Consider the following 18,307-nt stretch of genomic DNA (forward strand, 5'->3'; position numbering starts at 1 on the left):
TCTGTTTTTTTGGTAATAACCAGTCTGAGTGGAGTGAGATGATATCTCAATGTAATTCTGATTAGCATTTTTTCTGATGATTAGTGATGTTGAGCAATTTTTCATACACCTGATAGCCATTTGTATGTCTTCTTTTGAGAAATGACTATTCATCTCCTTGCTCACTTTTTAATGGGATTATTTAGGGTTTTTTGCTATTGAGTTTTTTGAGTTCTTTGTATATTCTGGATATTAATCCCTTGTTGGGTGTATAGTTTGCAAATATTTTCTCCCATTCTGTGGGCTGTCTTTTTGCCCTATTGATTGTTTCCTTTGCTGTGCAGGAGCTTTTTAGTTTATAATCCCATTTGCTTATTTTTCTTTTGTTGCCTGTGCTTTTGAGGTCATTTTATAAAGTCTTTGCCCAGGCCTACATCCTGAAGTGTTTACCCTATGTTTTCTTTTAGGAGTTTTATTGTTTCAGCTCTTATATTTAAGTCTTTAATTCATTTTTTTTTTTAAAGATGACTGGTGGGGATCTTAACCCTTGGCTTGGTGTTGTCGGCACCACACTCAGCCAGTGAGCAAACCGGCCATCCCTATATAGGATCCGAACCTATGGCCTTGGTGTTATCAGCACCACACTCTCCCAAGTGACCCATAGGCCAGCCCTAGTTTTTAATCCATTTTGAGTTGATTTTTGTATATGGTGAGAAATACGGGTCTAGTTTCATTCTTTCACAGATGGAAGTCCAGTTTTCCCAGCACCATTTATTTAAGAGGCTGTCTTTTCCTCATTGTATATTCTTGGCACTTTTGTCAAAGATCAGTTGGCTGTAAATACATGGATTAATTTCTGGGTTCTCTATTCTGTTCCATTGGTCCATGCGTCTGTTTTTATGACAGTACCCTGCTGTTTTGGTTACTGTGGCTTTTTTGTATATTTTGAAATCAGGAGGTGTACTGCCTCTGGCTTTATTTTTTTTGCTCAGGATTGCTGTGGCTATTCGGGGCCTTTTGCTATTCCGTATGAATGTTAAGATTTTTTTTTCTATTTTTGAGAAGAATGTCATTGGTATTTTGATGGGGATTACACTGAATCTGCAGAACGCTTTGGGAAGTGTGGGCATTTTCACAACATTAATTCTTCTAATCCATGGACATGGAATGGCTTTCTTTGTGTGTGTGTGTCCTCTTCAATTTCTTTCATCAGTGTTTTGTAGTTTTCATTGTAGAGATCTTTCACCTGCATAGTTAAATTTATTCCTAGATATTTTATTTATTTATTTATTTTGGTGACTATTGTAAATGGGCTTGATTTCTTGATTTCTTTTTTTGATAGGTTGTGATTGGTGTATAGAAGGGCTACTGATTTTTGAATATTGATTTTGTATCCTGTAACTTTACTGAATTCGTTTATCAGCTCTAAGAGTTTTTGGTGAAATCTTTAGGTTTTTCTATATATATAATTGTGTCATCTGCAAACAGGGACAATTTGACTTCATCTTTTCCATTTTGGATGCCCTTTATTTCTTTCTCTTGCCTGATTGCTCTGTCTAGCACTTCCAGTACTATGTTAGTAGGAGTGATGAGAATGGGCAGCCTTGTCTTTTTCCTATTCTTTGAGAAAAAGCTTTCAGATTTTGCCCATTCAGGATGATGTTAGCTGTGGGTTTGTCATATTCAGCTTTTATTGTGTTGAGATTGCCATATATGGCTTTTATAGTGTTGAGATACTTTTCTTCTTTACCTAATTTACTGAGAGTCTTTTCATGAAGGGTTGTTGAATTTTGTTAAACACCCTTTCTGCATCTACTGAGATGATCATATGGTTTTTGTTCTTTGTTTTGTTGATGTGGTGTATCACATTTATTGATTTGCATATGCTGAACCATCCTTGCATCCCTGGGATGATTCCCACTTGATTATGGTGTATAATCTTTTTTGATGTGCTGTTGAATTCTGTTTGCTAGTATTTTGTTGAGAATTTTTGCATCTATGTTCATCAAGGTTATTGGCCTGTAGTTTTCTTTTTTTATTGTGTTTTTGTCTGATTTTGGTATCAGAGTGATGCTGGTTTCATAGAATGAGTTTGGAGAATGGCCTCTGCTTTGATTTTTTGGAATAGTTTGAAAAGAATTGATAGTAATTCTTCTGTAAAAGTTTGGTAGCAATTAGCAGTGAAGCCATCCAGTCCTGGGCTTTTCTTGTTGGAAGACTGCTGCTTATTTTCAATCTCATTGCTCATTATTGCTCTGTTCAGGTCTTCTGTTTATTCATGGCTCAGTTGCAGAGGTTGTACGTGTCCAGAAATTTATCCATTTCCTCCAGATTTTCAAATTTGTTGGGTTGGCATATAGTTGTTCATGACAGTTTCTAATAATTCTTTGTATTTCTGTGGTATCAGTTGTAATGTCTACTTTTTCATTTCTGCCTTTTGTTATTTGGGTCTTCTCTCCTTTTTTCTTATTTAGTCTAGCTAATGGCTTGTCAATTTTGTTTATCTTCTTGAAAGACCAGGTTTTGTTTTGTCAATCTTTTGTATCTTTTTGGGGGGGGGGAATCTCATTTTTTTGTATCATTTATTTCTGCTTCAAGCTTTATTATTTCTTTTTGTCTACTAATTTTGGGATTGGATTTTTCTTGTTTTTTAGTTCTTTGAGGTATAATGTTAGGTTGCTTATTTGAAATTTTTCTATTCTTTTTATGTAAGCACTTCTTGCAATAAACTTCCCTCTTAGTACCACTTTTGCAGGATGGTAAATATTCTATGTGAGATTGAAAAGAATGCATGTATTTTATATTGGTTAATTTTAGGAATGTATATATTTTTAACATATATATCATTAAACTTGCTAATTATATTTTTCTAGTCTATGATTACCTTTCTTTTTAAGTTTTATATGTATTTTGAGAAAATCATGTTAAAAATCTACCACTATATTTATGGTTTTAAAATTTTTTTCTAGTAGTTCTATCAAATTTTGCTTCATGTATCTCAGTTATATCTTCTGATGAATTTTTCTTTTTTGTTCTTATATACTGTTGTTAATTATATAATATAAAGTCTATTAAACAGCTGGTATTATAATCCCCATTTTAGAAGTTTAAAAACTGAAGAAATATTTATATATGTATATGCACATAACTTTTATGTAACAAATATTAGAAGGTGAAATTGGATTCCAATTCTGGCTGAAGAGAGGGCCAATGCTGAGACCAAGACTGACAATGTTAGAAAGTGGATTAATATACTTCAGGAGGGGGAAGAATTTATAAATGAAATAATAGGGAGACAGAGAAAAATGCAGCTTTAAAAATAAGGAAAAGGTGGCTCACTGGTTGGCTCAGTTGGTTAGAGCATGGTGTTATAACACCAAGGTCAAGGGTTTGGATTCCCATGCTGGTCAGCTACCAAAAATAAAAAATAATTTTTTTAATTAAAAAAGTAAGGATAAGATGACACAATGAAAGTTATGATGGTAGTCAGTATGTGTGAATAATAGGGTTTCAGAATTAAAAGAGGCTTGTATTTAAGTGAAGGATTATGTCTCATTCATCTTTTTTATCCCCAGAACTGATCATAGTGCCAGTCACCTCCTACATGCTTAATAGATTATTCTTGAAGTAAAATAAAATTAAAAGCTTATAGTTTTTTGGAGACTACTGGCATGTCCCAGAAGGGTTTTTACTTTTTCTTTGTCATATTACTTTGTATAATTTCAAAGGAATTGAACTTTAGTTATTCTTTCTTTAAATAGTAAGGACCCAGAAAAATGAACTCTACAACTAAACAGTGAGGTAAAAATTTTGAAGCAGATTTTTTGTTTCAACTCTTATTTTATTTTTTAGATTAAGTTAGAATATGAAGGAACATTGTTTTCTGAGTGGGATGTGCCAGGAACTTGTTCTGTACAAGACAGAAGGTAAGACTTTTTACTGTGAGTATTAATATATGTGTATATTTACATGTAAAAAAAAAATTTGTATAGTATGGACATTGAGATTCAAGGCTGTGATTTAATGTAAATTTCCTTCCATTAAGTAGATCTGAAGAAAAAGACAAAATCACTTTTGTAAATAGAAGTAATTATTGCTATATTTTGAAATTTCTCTTATCAGCATACAGTTGAATTTTTTAGGCTTAAAAAATAGTAAGGTAATTTTTATTAATCTTGTATGCATCTGTAGTTATTTCTTCTTTCCCGTTCTCTAGATCACCCACGACAGAATTGCGTTGTCCTTCTTCTGGTGTTTACAGTATAAAACCAATTGTTAAGGGCCCAGTAAGTTGATTTAATGACAACTTATTAAATCTTGAATAATCATCCCGGTAACATTTTATTTTGCTTTTTTTTTTTTTTTTGAGCTTTTCAACCTAATTTAACCTGTTTTACATAGCATTAATTGTAACCACAAATAAAAGCTATTTTTAAAGTATTGTCAGTGTGTCATTAATTTTTAGATATATCTCATGTCAAACTGAAAATTATGGAATGATATGTGATTTTTACTTCAAACTTTTTATTAAGATGTGTGTTAAAGACCATCATTAGTATGACAATATAAGGGCTCTTCAAAAAGTTCATGGAAATATTTATATTATCTTTTAGTTCAATTTTGCCACAAACTTTTTGAAGTACACTTGTAGTATTCTCATGTGAATGGGTCTCATGTCATACACACCTATAGCAATACCCAAGATTAAGCAATCAGATTCTTTTTACTCCACTGCATTTTCTTCAATTCAAAAAAACATGTAAATGAAAATGAATGAGTGATTTGAATCCTAAGTTACCAAAAAAGAAAAAGTAAAATATTTTAAAACATTGGCACTTTAATAATTAGTAACAAAGTAATAATTAGTAACAAAATGTCGACATACCTCACTGCTGGCGTTCCCAAACAAGTGTGTCTGAAGTTCCTGCTATAAAGACTCTATGTGATGTCTCCTACTTTTAATTTGGGGCATGTGCCATCTCTTTACTTAAGAAACTTTATTTTCGGTGCACAAGTAGAGTGATATGGGAGAGGCCAGATGGATATTAATTCATTTTTCAATTCCTACAGAGTGAAAAATATTTGAATTTGTCTTTTTGAGTCTATGACTATTTACCAATTTCAAGAACACAATTCATGAAGAAGCAAAGGACTCCTTTCCTATTTTTTCCCATTGGAAACCCATATGAATGTGTAGTGTTAGGTAAAAAATGTACACACAGACGTACATACATATATAGGAATATCTTTGTCATTTATGTATAGTGTCATCAGGTCCTGCAAGTAGCTGAGGAGGTACATCCGACTTTTGAAATAAACTCAAAGGCACTCAGTTGTAACAAATGAAAGTGTCTCTAGGCATTGCCAAATGTCCCCTAAGGAGTAAAATCATTCCAGTTGAGAACCGCTGAATGAGAAAATTAATTGAATTGTCTTGATGAAGATAAATACAGTAGAAGCAATAAGGATAGCAAGCCATCAAAATATCTTCTAAATTTGTCATTCATGATAGTATATTCTTAATTACAGAGAGCAAAGAATTGAGCTAGTTTTATTTGTATATTTATTAATTCTATTCTGAAATATATTCATTCCTCTTCCTCTAATCTTAAATAAGTAATTTAGTTCCTCTATGAATTTTAAGTCTGTATTCATATTTAGATTTATTTTAAAGTTAACTTAATATATCCTAATCCTTTGCATTTTCTTTTAGGATGAAGAAGAACGCTATTTGTCTGTGGAGAGTTCTAATACTTGCTTTCTGTGGAATTATAGAGTTATGTAAGTAATGCAGTAATGAGTACAAAGGTAATTAATACTTTTAAAGAGTATTTAGCAGCAACTTTTAATTTACCACAAATAGATTATCTACAAACTTTAATTCACCAGCTGAGATATTCTCAAATATAAAAGTAATATTGAAGAACAAACAGTAAAAATAACAATGGCAACCACTATTTGGACACATATTGTATTTACATTTTCACATTTTATATGTGTTGTTTTCTTCAATTCTCATCATAATCAAATAAGTGTAAGTATTATTATCTTTATTTTATAAATGAGGAAACATAGACTTGGATGGGTTAAATAATTTAGACAAAAATACAAAGCTACTAAAAGATAGCATTGGAATTTGACTCTGGTTTTTCAGATACAAAACTCTTCTATTTCCATTATATACATTCCATAAAGTCTCTCTGTCTTGGGTAGCTCTTCAAACCCATTTTAACACGACAGTGAGTGGTATAACTAAGAAAGGAAAACTGGAACACGAATACATACTCAACTGTGTTATTAAATTATTCAATAAGTAAAAAATGTGTTAATGAATCAGAATATGCTTAAGTATCATAGTTAAGGCAATATCCCAAGCATTGTGTAGAATATGCACAATATATATACTTCTTTTTATCCAACTAACATCCCTTGGAGGTGCCTACTTCTTTTAATCCACCTCACCTCCCTTGGGGGAACCATTTGTCACTATTCTATGATAATATTGTTAATTTTGTGTGGTTTGTATGGTACCATCTTCATCCATTTTCTGTTACTTATAACAAAATAACAAAAAGTAGATAATTTATAAAGAAATATAATTTATTTCTTACAGTTCTAGAGGCTGGAAGTCCAAGAGTCTGGCACTGGCATCTGATTGGCTTCTGGTTAAGGCCTTCTTGCTGGTAGGGACTCTCTGCAGAGTCCCAAGGCAGTGCAGGGCATCACATGGCAAGGGGGCTCAGGTCTCTCTTCCTTTTCTTACAGAGCCATCAGTTCCACAACCATGATAAACCATTAATCCATTAATGTATTAATCCATGAGTGGAGTCATCCACTTATGAGGGCAGAGCTCTCATGACCCAATCACCTCTTGAAGGCCCTGCCTTTCAACACTGCCACATTAAGTTTCAACATGTTTCAGAGTGGACAAACATTCAAACCATAGCAGGCACTAACTCTACATACCCACATTTCAGTGGCTACAGTTATTAGTTGAGGATTGGTACATGACCCAGGCAGAACCAATTAGCATACTCATGTCTTCAGTAAAACATGGTTGCTGTTGATAGCTTCATTGTCCTGGTCCACATGGTCCCTTAAAGTTATATAGTCTTGCAGTTCATTTGCAATTTTTGGATTGGAAATCCTGAGCTGTAAGTCTTAATAACTCGGTTTCAGCAAGCCCCACTAGGAGTACACATTTAGCTATTCCTCTCTGAGTTACTGCCACCTTCCCAGAGTCTTACCGAGAAGCAAGAGTCTCTTTTACTCGTGACACAGAGAGGCTTCTGTTTTTGTCAGCAGGCAGTTTCAGAGATGCCATCCACCAACTTTCCCACTACGGGTTTCAACCAGTAGAGAAATATGGCAAGTTACAAATTATAATATGGGCAAATTTGGGGATAAAAAGTCCTGGTAGTGCTAGCTGGAAAATAGGACCTGCCTCTGTGGCCAAATGGGCTTTCTGCTTCCCCAAGAAGAGACCTTGGAAACCATCAGAGAGGAGAATCTGTTGCAATAGACTGAATGTTTGTGTCCCCTCAAAATTGATATGTTGAAACCTAATCCCCAGTGTGATGAAATTTGGAGGCGTGGGTGCCTTTGGGAGGTAATTAGGTCATGAGGGTGGAGCCCTTATGAATGATGCCTTTATGAGACCCCAAAGAGCTCCTTCAATCCTTCCGTGTGAAGACAAAGTGAGAAGCTGCCATCTGTGAACCAGAAAAGCACCCTCACCAGCCGCCAAATCTGTCAGCACCTTGATCTTGGACTCTCCAGCCTCCAGAACTGTGAGAAATAATGTTTGTTGCTAAAGCTACTCAGTCTATGGTATTATTGTTAAAGAAGCCCAAACTAAGACATCTGCCAAGAATCATTTATAGTTAGTCTAATGAATACCAATCTCACATGCACACATTGAGCCCCAAAAGCTGAGACAGAAAGAGATGGGCCTCTAGGCTGCCTTGATCCAGATATGTTTTCACCATGAAAGCAAGAACAGGAGAAGCACCTATTCAGGGGATAGGCTAACCCCAAAGAGAGAACTCCATAGGGGCTGAGTGTTTTTATGTTATATATGTTATAAAAATTTTCACAGTCTATCACCTGTAAAAATACCATTTAAAGAATAAGAATGAAATTAATAGCCATGTATTCAACACTCGAATCAAGAAACAGAACATTACCAGCACCTTAGAATCTTCTTTACACCCCTACTGATCACATCCTCTTCATCCCCCAAGAGTAAACAACTATCCTGAATATTGTAAAATGAATTATTCCTTACTTTTTAAAAATAGTTTGCCAACTATATCTGATTATAATAAATTGTTCAGTTTTGTCAGTTCTTGAACAGTCAGTCTTCAATCCACTTGGAATTAGTTTTTATACAACCTTCAAGATAGGAACCCAGTTTTATTTTTTCTACATGAATAATTAATTTTCTCATAGCCATTTATTGAATAATCTATTTATCTACAATGTCTGTCTTCTCATAGATCAATTTTCTATATAAGAATGGTTTCCTTTCTGGGCTGGCTATTCTGTTCAGCTGATTGATTTTTCTGTATTGAACAAATACTACATTACCTTTATTACTATAACTTTATTTCTGAAATCTTGATGAGTGGTCAGGAGTCTCCTTGCTATGTCTTGGGTCTGTTTTTCCTTCCTAAAAATTTTTGCAATTGGTTTGTCAAATTCCATGAAAACCATAGTTGGGCTTTTACTATAACTTGCCTTAATATCTTAAATAATTTTGGAAGTCTTTCTACTCAAGAGTAATATATAACTCTTCATTTATTTGGTCTTTTTACATGTCTGGCAATAAAGTTTTGTAATTTTTTTTATAAAGGTGCCTGTATATTTTTATTAGATTTATTCCTAGATACATTATATGAGTATTTTTGTTGCTCTTGTAAATAGTCAAATTTTTTAAATTACATTTTCTAACTAGTCCTTGCTGTTGTGTAGAATACAATTTTTTTTAAAGATTTTTTTTTTTAAAGAACAATTTTAGCTTCACAGCAAAATTGAGAGAAGTGCAGAGAGATATTCCATATATCCCCTGCCCTCACATGTGCATAGCCTCCTCCATTATCAATTTCTCCCACCAGATTGTATGTTTGTTACAACAGCTGAACCTACATTGACACATCAACACCCAAAATCCATAGTTAACATTAGGGTTCACTCCTGGTGTTGTACATTCTGTGGGTTTGGACAAATGTATAATATGTACCTACCATTATAATATCATGCATATTATTTTCATTGTTCTAATAATCCTCTGTGCTTCCCCATTCATCCCTCTCTACATCCTAATCCCTGACAACCACTGATCTTTTTACTGTCTCCATAATTTTTCCTTTTCCAGAATTTCATATGGTTGGAATTGCACAGTATGCAAACCCTTCAGACTATTTTTTTCACTTAGCAATATGCATTTAAGGTTTTCCCATGTTGTGTCATGGCTTGATAGCTCATTTCTTCTTAGTGCTGAGTAACATTCCACTGTCTGGATGTGCCACAATTTATCTATTCAACTACTGAAGGACATCTCGGTGGCTTCCAAGTTTTAGCAATCGTGAGTAAAGCTGCTATCAACATCCATGTTCAGGTTTTTGTGTAGACATAGCTTTTCAACTCCTTTGGATCCAAAGAGTGCTCTTGATGGATCATATGGTAAGTCTTTGTTTAGTTTTGTAAGAAACCACCAAACTGTCTTCCAAAGTGTCTGTACCATTTTGAATTTACACCACCAGTGAATGAGAATTCCTATTGCTTCACATCCTCACCAACATTTGGTGTTGTCAGTTTTCTCCTCCAGTATTGTGTTGGCTATTCTGGGTCTTTTGCCTCTCCATATAAACTTTAGAATCAGTTTATCAATATCTACAACATAACTTGCTGGAATTTTAATTGGAATTTATACAAATCAAGTTGGGAAGAACTGACCTCTTGACAGTATTGAGCCTTTCTCTCCATGAACATGGAATATCTCTCCATTTATTTAGTTTTTCTTTGATTTATTTTATCAGAATTTAATAGTTTTTCTCATACAGCTCTTTTATATATTCTGTTAGATTTATACCTAGGTATTTCAATTTTTGGAGTGCTAATGTAAATCATACTCTTTAAAATTTCAAATTCCTCTTGTTCATTGCTGGTATATGAGGGGTTTTCAAAAAGTTCATGGAAGGATTTGTGTTATCTTTTAATTATATTTTTTAATGAACTTTTTGAAGTACCCTCATATAGGATAGCAATTGACTTTTGTATATTAACCCTTCATCCTGCAATCTTGCTATAATTGCTTTTTAATTTCAAGAGGGTTTTTTTTTTTTTCCCCTGTTCTTTTGGATTTCATACATAGACAATCATGTTGTCTGTGAATGGTGGTAGTTTTACTTTGCCCTACCCAGTCTGTATACCTTTTATTTTATTTTCTTGTCTTATTGCATGAGCTTGGACTTCCAGTATGATATGGAAAAGGGGTGGTAAGGAATGTCCTTGCCTTCTTCCTGATCTTAGTGGGAAAGCTTATAGTTTCTTACCATTAAGTAGGAAGTTAGCTGTAGGGTTTTTGTAGATATTTTTAATCAAGTTATGGAAGTTCCCTCTATTACTAGTTTACTGAGAGTTTTTATCATGAATGGGTGTTGGGTTTTGTCAAATGCTTTTTCTGCATCTATTGATATGATCATGCGATTTTTCTCCTTTAGCCTGTTGACATGATGGATTACATTAATTGTTTTAAATGTTGAACCAGCCTTGCATACCTGTGATAAATTTCACTTGGTAATGATATATAATTCTTTTTGTACACTGTCGGGTTTGATTTGCTAAGGTTTTGTTGAGGATTTTCCATATCTGTGTTTATGAGATATACTGGTCTATAGTTTTCTTTTCTTTTCTTTTTTTTTTTTTTTTTAATTTTATTTTGTCGATATACATTGTGGCTGCTTATTGCTCCCCATCACCAAAACCTCCCTCCCTTCTCCCTCCCCCCCTCCACCGCAACAGTGTCCTTTCTGTTTGCTTGTCGTATCAACTTCAAGTAATTGTGGTTGTTATATCTTCTTCCCCCCCCCCGCGGTTTTGTGTGTGTGTGTGTGTGTGTGAATTTATATATTAATTTTTAGCTCCCACCAATAAGTGAGAACATGTGGTATTTCTCTTTCTGTGCCTGACTTGTTTCACTTAATATAATTCTCTCGAGGTCCATCCATGTTGTTGCAAATGGCAGTATTTCATTTGTTTTTATAGCTGAGTAGTATTCCATTGTGTAGATGTACCACATTTTCCGTATCCACTCATCTGATGATGGACATTTGGGCTGGTTCCAACTCTTGGCTATTGTAAAGAGTTCTGCGATAAACATTGGGGAACAGGTATACCTTCGACTTGATGATTTCCATTCCTCTGGGTATATTCCCAACAGTGGGATAGCTGGGTCGTATGGTAGATCTATCTGCAATTGTTTGAGGAACCTCCATACCATTTTCCATAGAGGCTGCACCATTTTGCAGTCCCACCAACAATGTATGAGAGTTCCTTTTTCTCCACAACCTCGCCAGCATTTATCGTTCAGAGTCTTTTGGATTTTAGCCATCCTAACTGGGGTTAGATGGTATCTCAGTGTGGTTTTGATTTGCATTTCCCGGATGCTGAGTGATGTTGAGCATTTTTTCATATGTCTGTTGGCCATTTGTATATCTTCCTTAGAGAAATGCCTGCTTAGCTCTTTTGCTCATTTTTTAATTGGGTTGCTTGTTTTCTTCTTGTAAAGTTGTTTGAGTTCCTTATATATTCTGGATATTAATCCTTTGTCAGATGTATATTTTGCAAATATTTTCTCCCACTCTGTTGGTTGTCTTTTAACTCTGTTAATTGTTTCTTTTGCTGTGCAGAAGCTTTTTAGTTTGATATAATCCCATTTGTTTATTTTTCCTTTGGTTGCCCGTGCTTTTGGGGTCGTATTCATGAAGTCTGTGCCCAGTCCTATTTCCTGAAGTGTTTCTCCTATGTTTTCTTTAAGAAGTTTTATTGTTTCAGGGTGTATATTTAGATCCTTAATCCATTTTGAGTTGATTTTAGTATACGGTGAGAGGTATGGATCTAGTTTCATTCTCCTGCATATGGATATCCAGTTATCCCAGCACCATTTGCTGAAGAGGCAGTCCCTTCCCCAGTGAATAGGCTTGGTGCCTTTGTCAAAGATCAGCTGGCAGTAAGTGTGTGGGTTGATTTCTGGATTCTCTATTCTATTCCATTGGTCAGTGTGTCTGTTTTTATGCCAGTACCATACTGTTTTGGTTATTATAGCTTTGTAGTATAGCTTAAAGTCAGGTAGTGTTATGCCTCCAGCTTTATTTTTTTTGCTCAGCATTGCTTTGGCTATGCGTGGTCTTTTATTGTTCCATATAAATGACTGGATAGTTTTTTTCCATTTCTGAGAAAAATGTCTTTGGAATTTTGATGGGGATTGCATTGAATTTGTATATCACTTTGGGTAGTATGGACATTTTCACTATGTTGATTCTTCCAATCCAAGAGCATGGGATATCTTTCCATCTTCTTGTATCCTCTCTCATTTCTCTCAGCAGTGGTTTGTAGTTCTCATTATAGAGATTTTTCACCTCCTTGGTTAACTCGATTCCTAAGTATTTTATTTTTTTGGTGGCTATTGTAAATGGGCAGGCTTTCTTGATTTCTCTTTCTGCATGTTCACTATTGGAGAAAAGAAATGCTACTGATTTTTGTGTGTTGATTTTGTATCCTGCTACTGTGCTGAAATCATTTATCAATTCCAACAGTTTTTTTGTAGAGGTTTTGGGCTGTTCGATATATAGGATCATGTCATCTGCAAACCAGGACAGTTTGACTTCATCTTTTCCAATCTGGATGCCCTTTATTTCCTTCTCTTCTCTGATTGCTCTGGCTAGTACTTCCAACACTATGTTGAATAGGAGTGGTGAGAGTGGGCATCCTTGTCTAGTTCCTGTTCTTAAAGGAAAAGCTTTCAGCTTTTCCCCATTCAGGATGATATTGGCAGTGGGTTTGGCATATATGGCTTTAATTATGTTGAGATACTTTCCCTCTATACCTAACTTATAGAGGGTCTTTGTCATGAATGAGTGCTGAACTTTATCAAATGCTTTTTCAGCATCTATAGAGATGATCATATGGTCCTTGTGTTTGACTTTATTAATATGGTGTATCAGATTTATTGATTTGCATATGTTGAACCAACCTTGCATCTCTGGGATGAATCCCACTTGATCGTGATGAATAATTTTTCGTATGTGTTGCTGTATTCTGTTTGCTAGTATTTTAGTGAGGATTTTTGCATCTATATTCATCAAGGATATCGGCCTGTAGTTTTCTTTTTTGGTTGTATCTTTACCTGGTTTTGGTATCAGGATGATGTTTGCTTCATAGAATGAGTTTGGGAGATTTGCGTCTGTTTCAATCTTTTGGAATAGTTTGTAAAGAATCGGTGTCAATTCCTCTTTGAATGTTTGGTAAAATTCTGCTGTGAATCCATCTGGTCCTGGGCTTTTCTTTGTTGGGAGCCTTCTGATAACAGCTTCAATCTCCTTTATTGTTATTGGTCTGTTCAAATTTTGTACGTCTTCATGGTTCAGTTTTGGGAGCTTGTTTGTGTCCAGAAATTTATCCATTTCCTCCAGATTTTCAAATTTGTTGGCATATAGTTGTTTATAGTAGTCTCGAATGATTCCTTGTATTTCAGATGAATCAGTTGTAATATCGCCTTTTTCATTTCTAATTTTTATTATTTGAGTCTTCTCTCTTCTTTTTTTTGTTAGCCATGCTAATGGTTTGTCAATTTTATTTATCTTTTCAAAAAACCAACTTTTTGATTCATTGATCTTTTGAATTGTTTTTTGGTTTTCAATTTCATTCAGTTCTGCTCTGATCTTAATGATTTCTTTCCGTCTGCTAACTTTAGGTTTGGATTGTTCTTGTTTTTCTAGTTCTTTAAAGTGAAGTGTTAGGTTGTTCACTTGCCATCTTTCCATTCTTCTGAAGTGAGCGTTTAATGCAATAAATTTCCCCCTCAATACTGCTTTTGCAGTAGCCCACAGGTTTTGGTATGATGTATCATTGTTTTCATTCGTTTCAATAAATTTTTTGATTTCCTGCTTGATTTCTTCTTGGACCCATATGTCATTAAGTAGAATGCTGTTTAATTTCCATGTGTTTGTATAGTTTCCAGAGTTTCATTTGTTATTAATTTCTAGTTTTAATCCATTGTGGTCTGAGAAGATACATGGGATAATTCCAATTTTTTTGAATTTATTGAGACTTGATTTGTGACCTAATATGTGATCTATCCTGGAGAATGATCCATGTGCTGATGAGAAGAATGAATATTCTGAAGTTGATGGGTGGAATGTTCTGTAGATATCTGCCAATTCCAATTGGTCTAGAGTCTTGTTTAGATCTTGTGTTTCTCTACTGATTCTTTGCCTAGATGATCTGTCTAATATTGACAGTGGGGTGTTCAGGTCCCCTGTTATTATGGTATTAGTGTCTATTTCCTTCTTTAGGTCTAATAGAGTTTGTTTTATAAATCTGGCTGCTCCAACATTGGGTGTGTACATATTTATGATTGTTATGTCTTCTTGATGGATCAGTCCTTTTATCATTAAGTAGTGTCCCTCATTGTCTCTTTTTATGGTTTTTAGTTTAAAGTCTATTTTGTCAGATATAAGAATAGCTACTCCAGCTCGTTTTTCTTTTCTTTTTGCATGGTAAATCTTTTTCCATCCTTTCACTCTTAGTCTGTGTGAATCTTTATGGGTGAGGTGGGTCTCTTGTAGGCAGCATATAGTTGGGTCCTCCTTTTGATTGGGGAATTTAAGCCTTTTACATTAAGAGTTGTTATTGAAAGGTGTTGATTTATTCCTACCATTTTATTGGTTGTTTGGTTGTCTTAGGTGTCTTTTGTTCCTTGCTTTCTGATTTACTGTTTGGTTTCTGTGTTTGTTGGTTCCTTAGGTTGTAGATAGTGTTTTTATTTGCTTGTTTTCTCTTCATGAATGTCATTTTTATTATACTAGTGGGTATTGATTTTTCTTGGGTTTTTATGGCAGTGGTAGTCATTTTTCAGGAACCAAACCCAGTACTCCCTTGAGGATTTCTTGTAAGGGTGGTCGTGTGGTAGTGAACTCCCGCAGTTTTTGTTTGTCTGAGAAATATACTATTTGCCCTTCATTTCAGAAGGATAGCCTTGCAGGGTAGAGTATTCTTGGCTGGCAATCTTTGTCTTTTAGTATTTTGAAAATATCATCCCATTCCTTTCTAGCTTTTAGGGTTTGTGATGAAAAGTCTGATGTTAATCTGATTGGGGCTCCCTTATAGGTGATTTGACGCTTCTCTCTTGCAGCTTTTAAGATTCTCTCTTTGTCTCTGAGTTTTGCCAGTTTGACTATGACATGTCTTGGAGAAGGCCTTTTTGGGTTGAATACGTTTGGGGATCGTTGAGCTTCCTGGATCTGAAGATCTGTGACTTTTCCTATACCTAGGAAGTTTTCTGCCACTATTTTTTTGAATATGATTTCAATGGAATCTCCATTTTCCTCCCCTTCTGGAATACTCATGACTCGGATATTTGAGCACTTAAGGTTATCTGATATCTCTCTCAGATTTTCTTCAATGTCCTTGATTCTTTTTTCTTTCTTTTTGTCTGCTTGTGTTATTTCAAACAGCCCATCTTCAAGTTCAGAGGTTCTCTCTTCAACTTAGACGAGCCTGCTGGTTAAACTCTCCGTTGTGTTTTTTATTTCGCTGAATAACTTCTTCAGTTCAGCCAGTTCTGCTACATTTTTTTTCAGGACATTGATTTCTTTGTACATTTCCTCTTTCAGATCCTGTATACTTTTCCTCATTTCATCATGATGTCTAGCTGTGTTTTCTTGTATCTCATTCAGTTTCCTTAGAATTATCACTCGAAATTCCTTGTCAGTCATTTCAAGGGCTTCTTGTTCTATAGGATCTAGAGTTTGAGATTTATTAACTTTTGGTGGTGTACTTTCTTGATTTTTTGTATTTCTGGTATCTTTTTTTTGATGTTTATTCATTGTGGCAGGGGGTTTCACAGTCCACCGGTTTGAGAGTAATGACTAACTAGGATGTTGCTGTGGTTGCCAATTTCATATGGCTACCTCCGTGGCTGCTCAGTTGGCCTCTAGTGCCTTGTGTGTGTGGTTGCCTCGGGTCTTGGGCTTCTCCGGGGAACCACCTTTCTGGTCAGCTTGGACTCTGCTGGGCTGGTGGATCACATACCACAGGGTGTGTGATCCCTGTTGAACTTTCACTTCCTGTGCAGGACTTCTCCCTGTTCCTGTGCTCTGGCCCAGGCTGTTGGATCGTGCAGTGGTGACCCCACAGGGTGTGTGGTTTCTGTCGAGTCTCCGCCTCCCTGGCCGCACGTCTCCCCACTCTGCGCACTGTGCTGGGCTGGGGCGTGTCTTCTGCAACCCTCATCTATCAGCTGGGCCTTCCAGACCCTGCTCAGCACCGCCTCGCCCAGGAAGTCTACCAGGTTTCTGCTAGGCACAGACCACCGGTCGCTCTGGGTGCCTTTGTAGCACTGTGTAGATCTTTCTCAGGACTTGTTCACCTTTGTATCCCCCCGGTATAAACCGAGTCTAGCGTCCGCCTGCAGCCAGCTCTCTGGCAGGTTCAAGCGGACCTGGAAACTCTCCTACCACACTATTCCCAACCAGAAATTGGTTAGGCTTTTTTCCAAACTGATGGCTGCAGAGATGGTAACTGCCTCCCAGTAACAGGAAGTTTACCGGGGCTGGAGTCCAGGGTGTGGTGGAGTGACAGTCGGCCCGCCCGTACTTCCTTGCCCTCCCGACACTGGCCGGGGATGCCCCACGCCACCAGCCCCGCCAGAGAACCGTGGAGGGAGTGGGAGGGGAGGCCGGCCCGCACGCTCTGGAAAGCCCCCTGCACAGAGCTGGGCCAGGGGTCACTCACAGTGCTGTGCCAGGTCGGGCGCTCACTCTCTGTCTCTGGTTTGCGCCTTCCCCGTTCTCGGCCGCTGCCGCCTCAGGCTGTTCAGTCGCGGTGCGGCTCGGGCGCTCCCAGGAATCTTCTTTAATGCTGGCCTGAAACCTCGAATCCTGAGTAGGGCAGCTGGCCGCCTTCAGCGCGGCCCCGGCCTCCGGGGTCCTGGCTGCATCCACAGCAGCCCTGGCGCCGTGTTCCCTGTTTTGAGACTCACTTTTGCAACTACGAAACAGTTCTTTTCCTGCTCCACACTTCAAAGCTGTTGCCTATAAATGAGGCAGCCTCTCCTGCCGGGGGCAAAGTGGCATTCAGCCCCCACGACCGGCCAGCAGCAGCGGTCCTCCCTTAAGAGATGGCAAGAGGAAGGTCCACAAGTTTCCCGGCTGCCTGAGGCCCAGTGGCCGCCTTTTCCACCTCAGCTACTCCGTGCCAACCGCCGCAGCCACCGCCATCTTGAAAACTAGTTTTCTTTTCTTATAATGTCTTTGTCTAATTTCGGTATTAGGGTCATGCTGGCCTTATAGAATGAGTTAGGAAGTATTCTCCTATCTTCTGAGAGAGATTATAGAGAATTGGTATAATTTCTTTCTTAAATATTTGGTAGAATTAACCAGAGAACCCATCTGGGTCTGGTGCTTTCTGTTTTTGAAAGCTATTAATTATTTATCCAATTTCTTTAATACATATAGATCTATTAAGATTGTCTATTTCTTTTTATGTAATTTTAGGCAGATCATGTGTCAAGGAATTGGCCCATTTCATCTAAGTTATAAAATTTATGGGCATGGAGTTGTTCATAGTGTTCCTCTGTGATCCTTTTATTGTCCATGGGATCTGTATTGATGTCCCTCTTTCATTTCTGATATCAGTAGTTTGCATCCTCTCTTTTTTTCTTAGTTGGCCTGACTAGAGGCCTATTAATTTTGTTGATTGTTTCAAAGAATCAGCTTTTGGTTTTATTGATTTTCTATGTTGATTTCCTATTTTCAATCTCTAATTTTTATTATTTCTTTTCTTCTGCTTGCTTTGGATTTAATTTGCTCTTCTTTTTTTTAGTTTTCTACAGTGGAAGCTTAGATAATTAATTTTAGATCTTTCTTCTTCTCTAATGTATGCATTAAATACTATAAGTTTCCCTCTAAGCACTGCTTTCATTGCATCCCACAAATTTTGATAATTTGTCTTTTTATTTTCATTTAGTCCAAAATATTTTTTTTTATTTCTTTTGAGATTTCTTCTTTAACTCATATGTTATTTAGAAGTGTGTTGTTTAATCTCC

The 18,307-nt window shown here is 36.3% G+C and overlaps 1 protein-coding gene across 1 annotated transcript in view; it reads left to right on the forward strand.

Moving 5' to 3' along the window:
• Positions 1 to 18,307, forward strand: part of CATSPERE (catsper channel auxiliary subunit epsilon) — a 192,540-nt gene that overhangs the window by 16,785 nt on the left and 157,448 nt on the right. Inside the window, exons 2-4 of the mRNA XM_063082895.1 lie at positions 3,832 to 3,905; positions 4,196 to 4,265; positions 5,693 to 5,760. Coding sequence (XP_062938965.1) covers positions 3,832 to 3,905; positions 4,196 to 4,265; positions 5,693 to 5,760 — 212 coding nt within the window. The remainder of the gene's footprint in view (positions 1 to 3,831; positions 3,906 to 4,195; positions 4,266 to 5,692; positions 5,761 to 18,307) is intronic.

This window comes from Cynocephalus volans, chromosome 18, assembly GCF_027409185.1.
Source record: "Cynocephalus volans isolate mCynVol1 chromosome 18, mCynVol1.pri, whole genome shotgun sequence".
In the NCBI taxonomy this organism is placed as follows: Eukaryota; Metazoa; Chordata; class Mammalia; order Dermoptera; family Cynocephalidae; genus Cynocephalus; species Cynocephalus volans.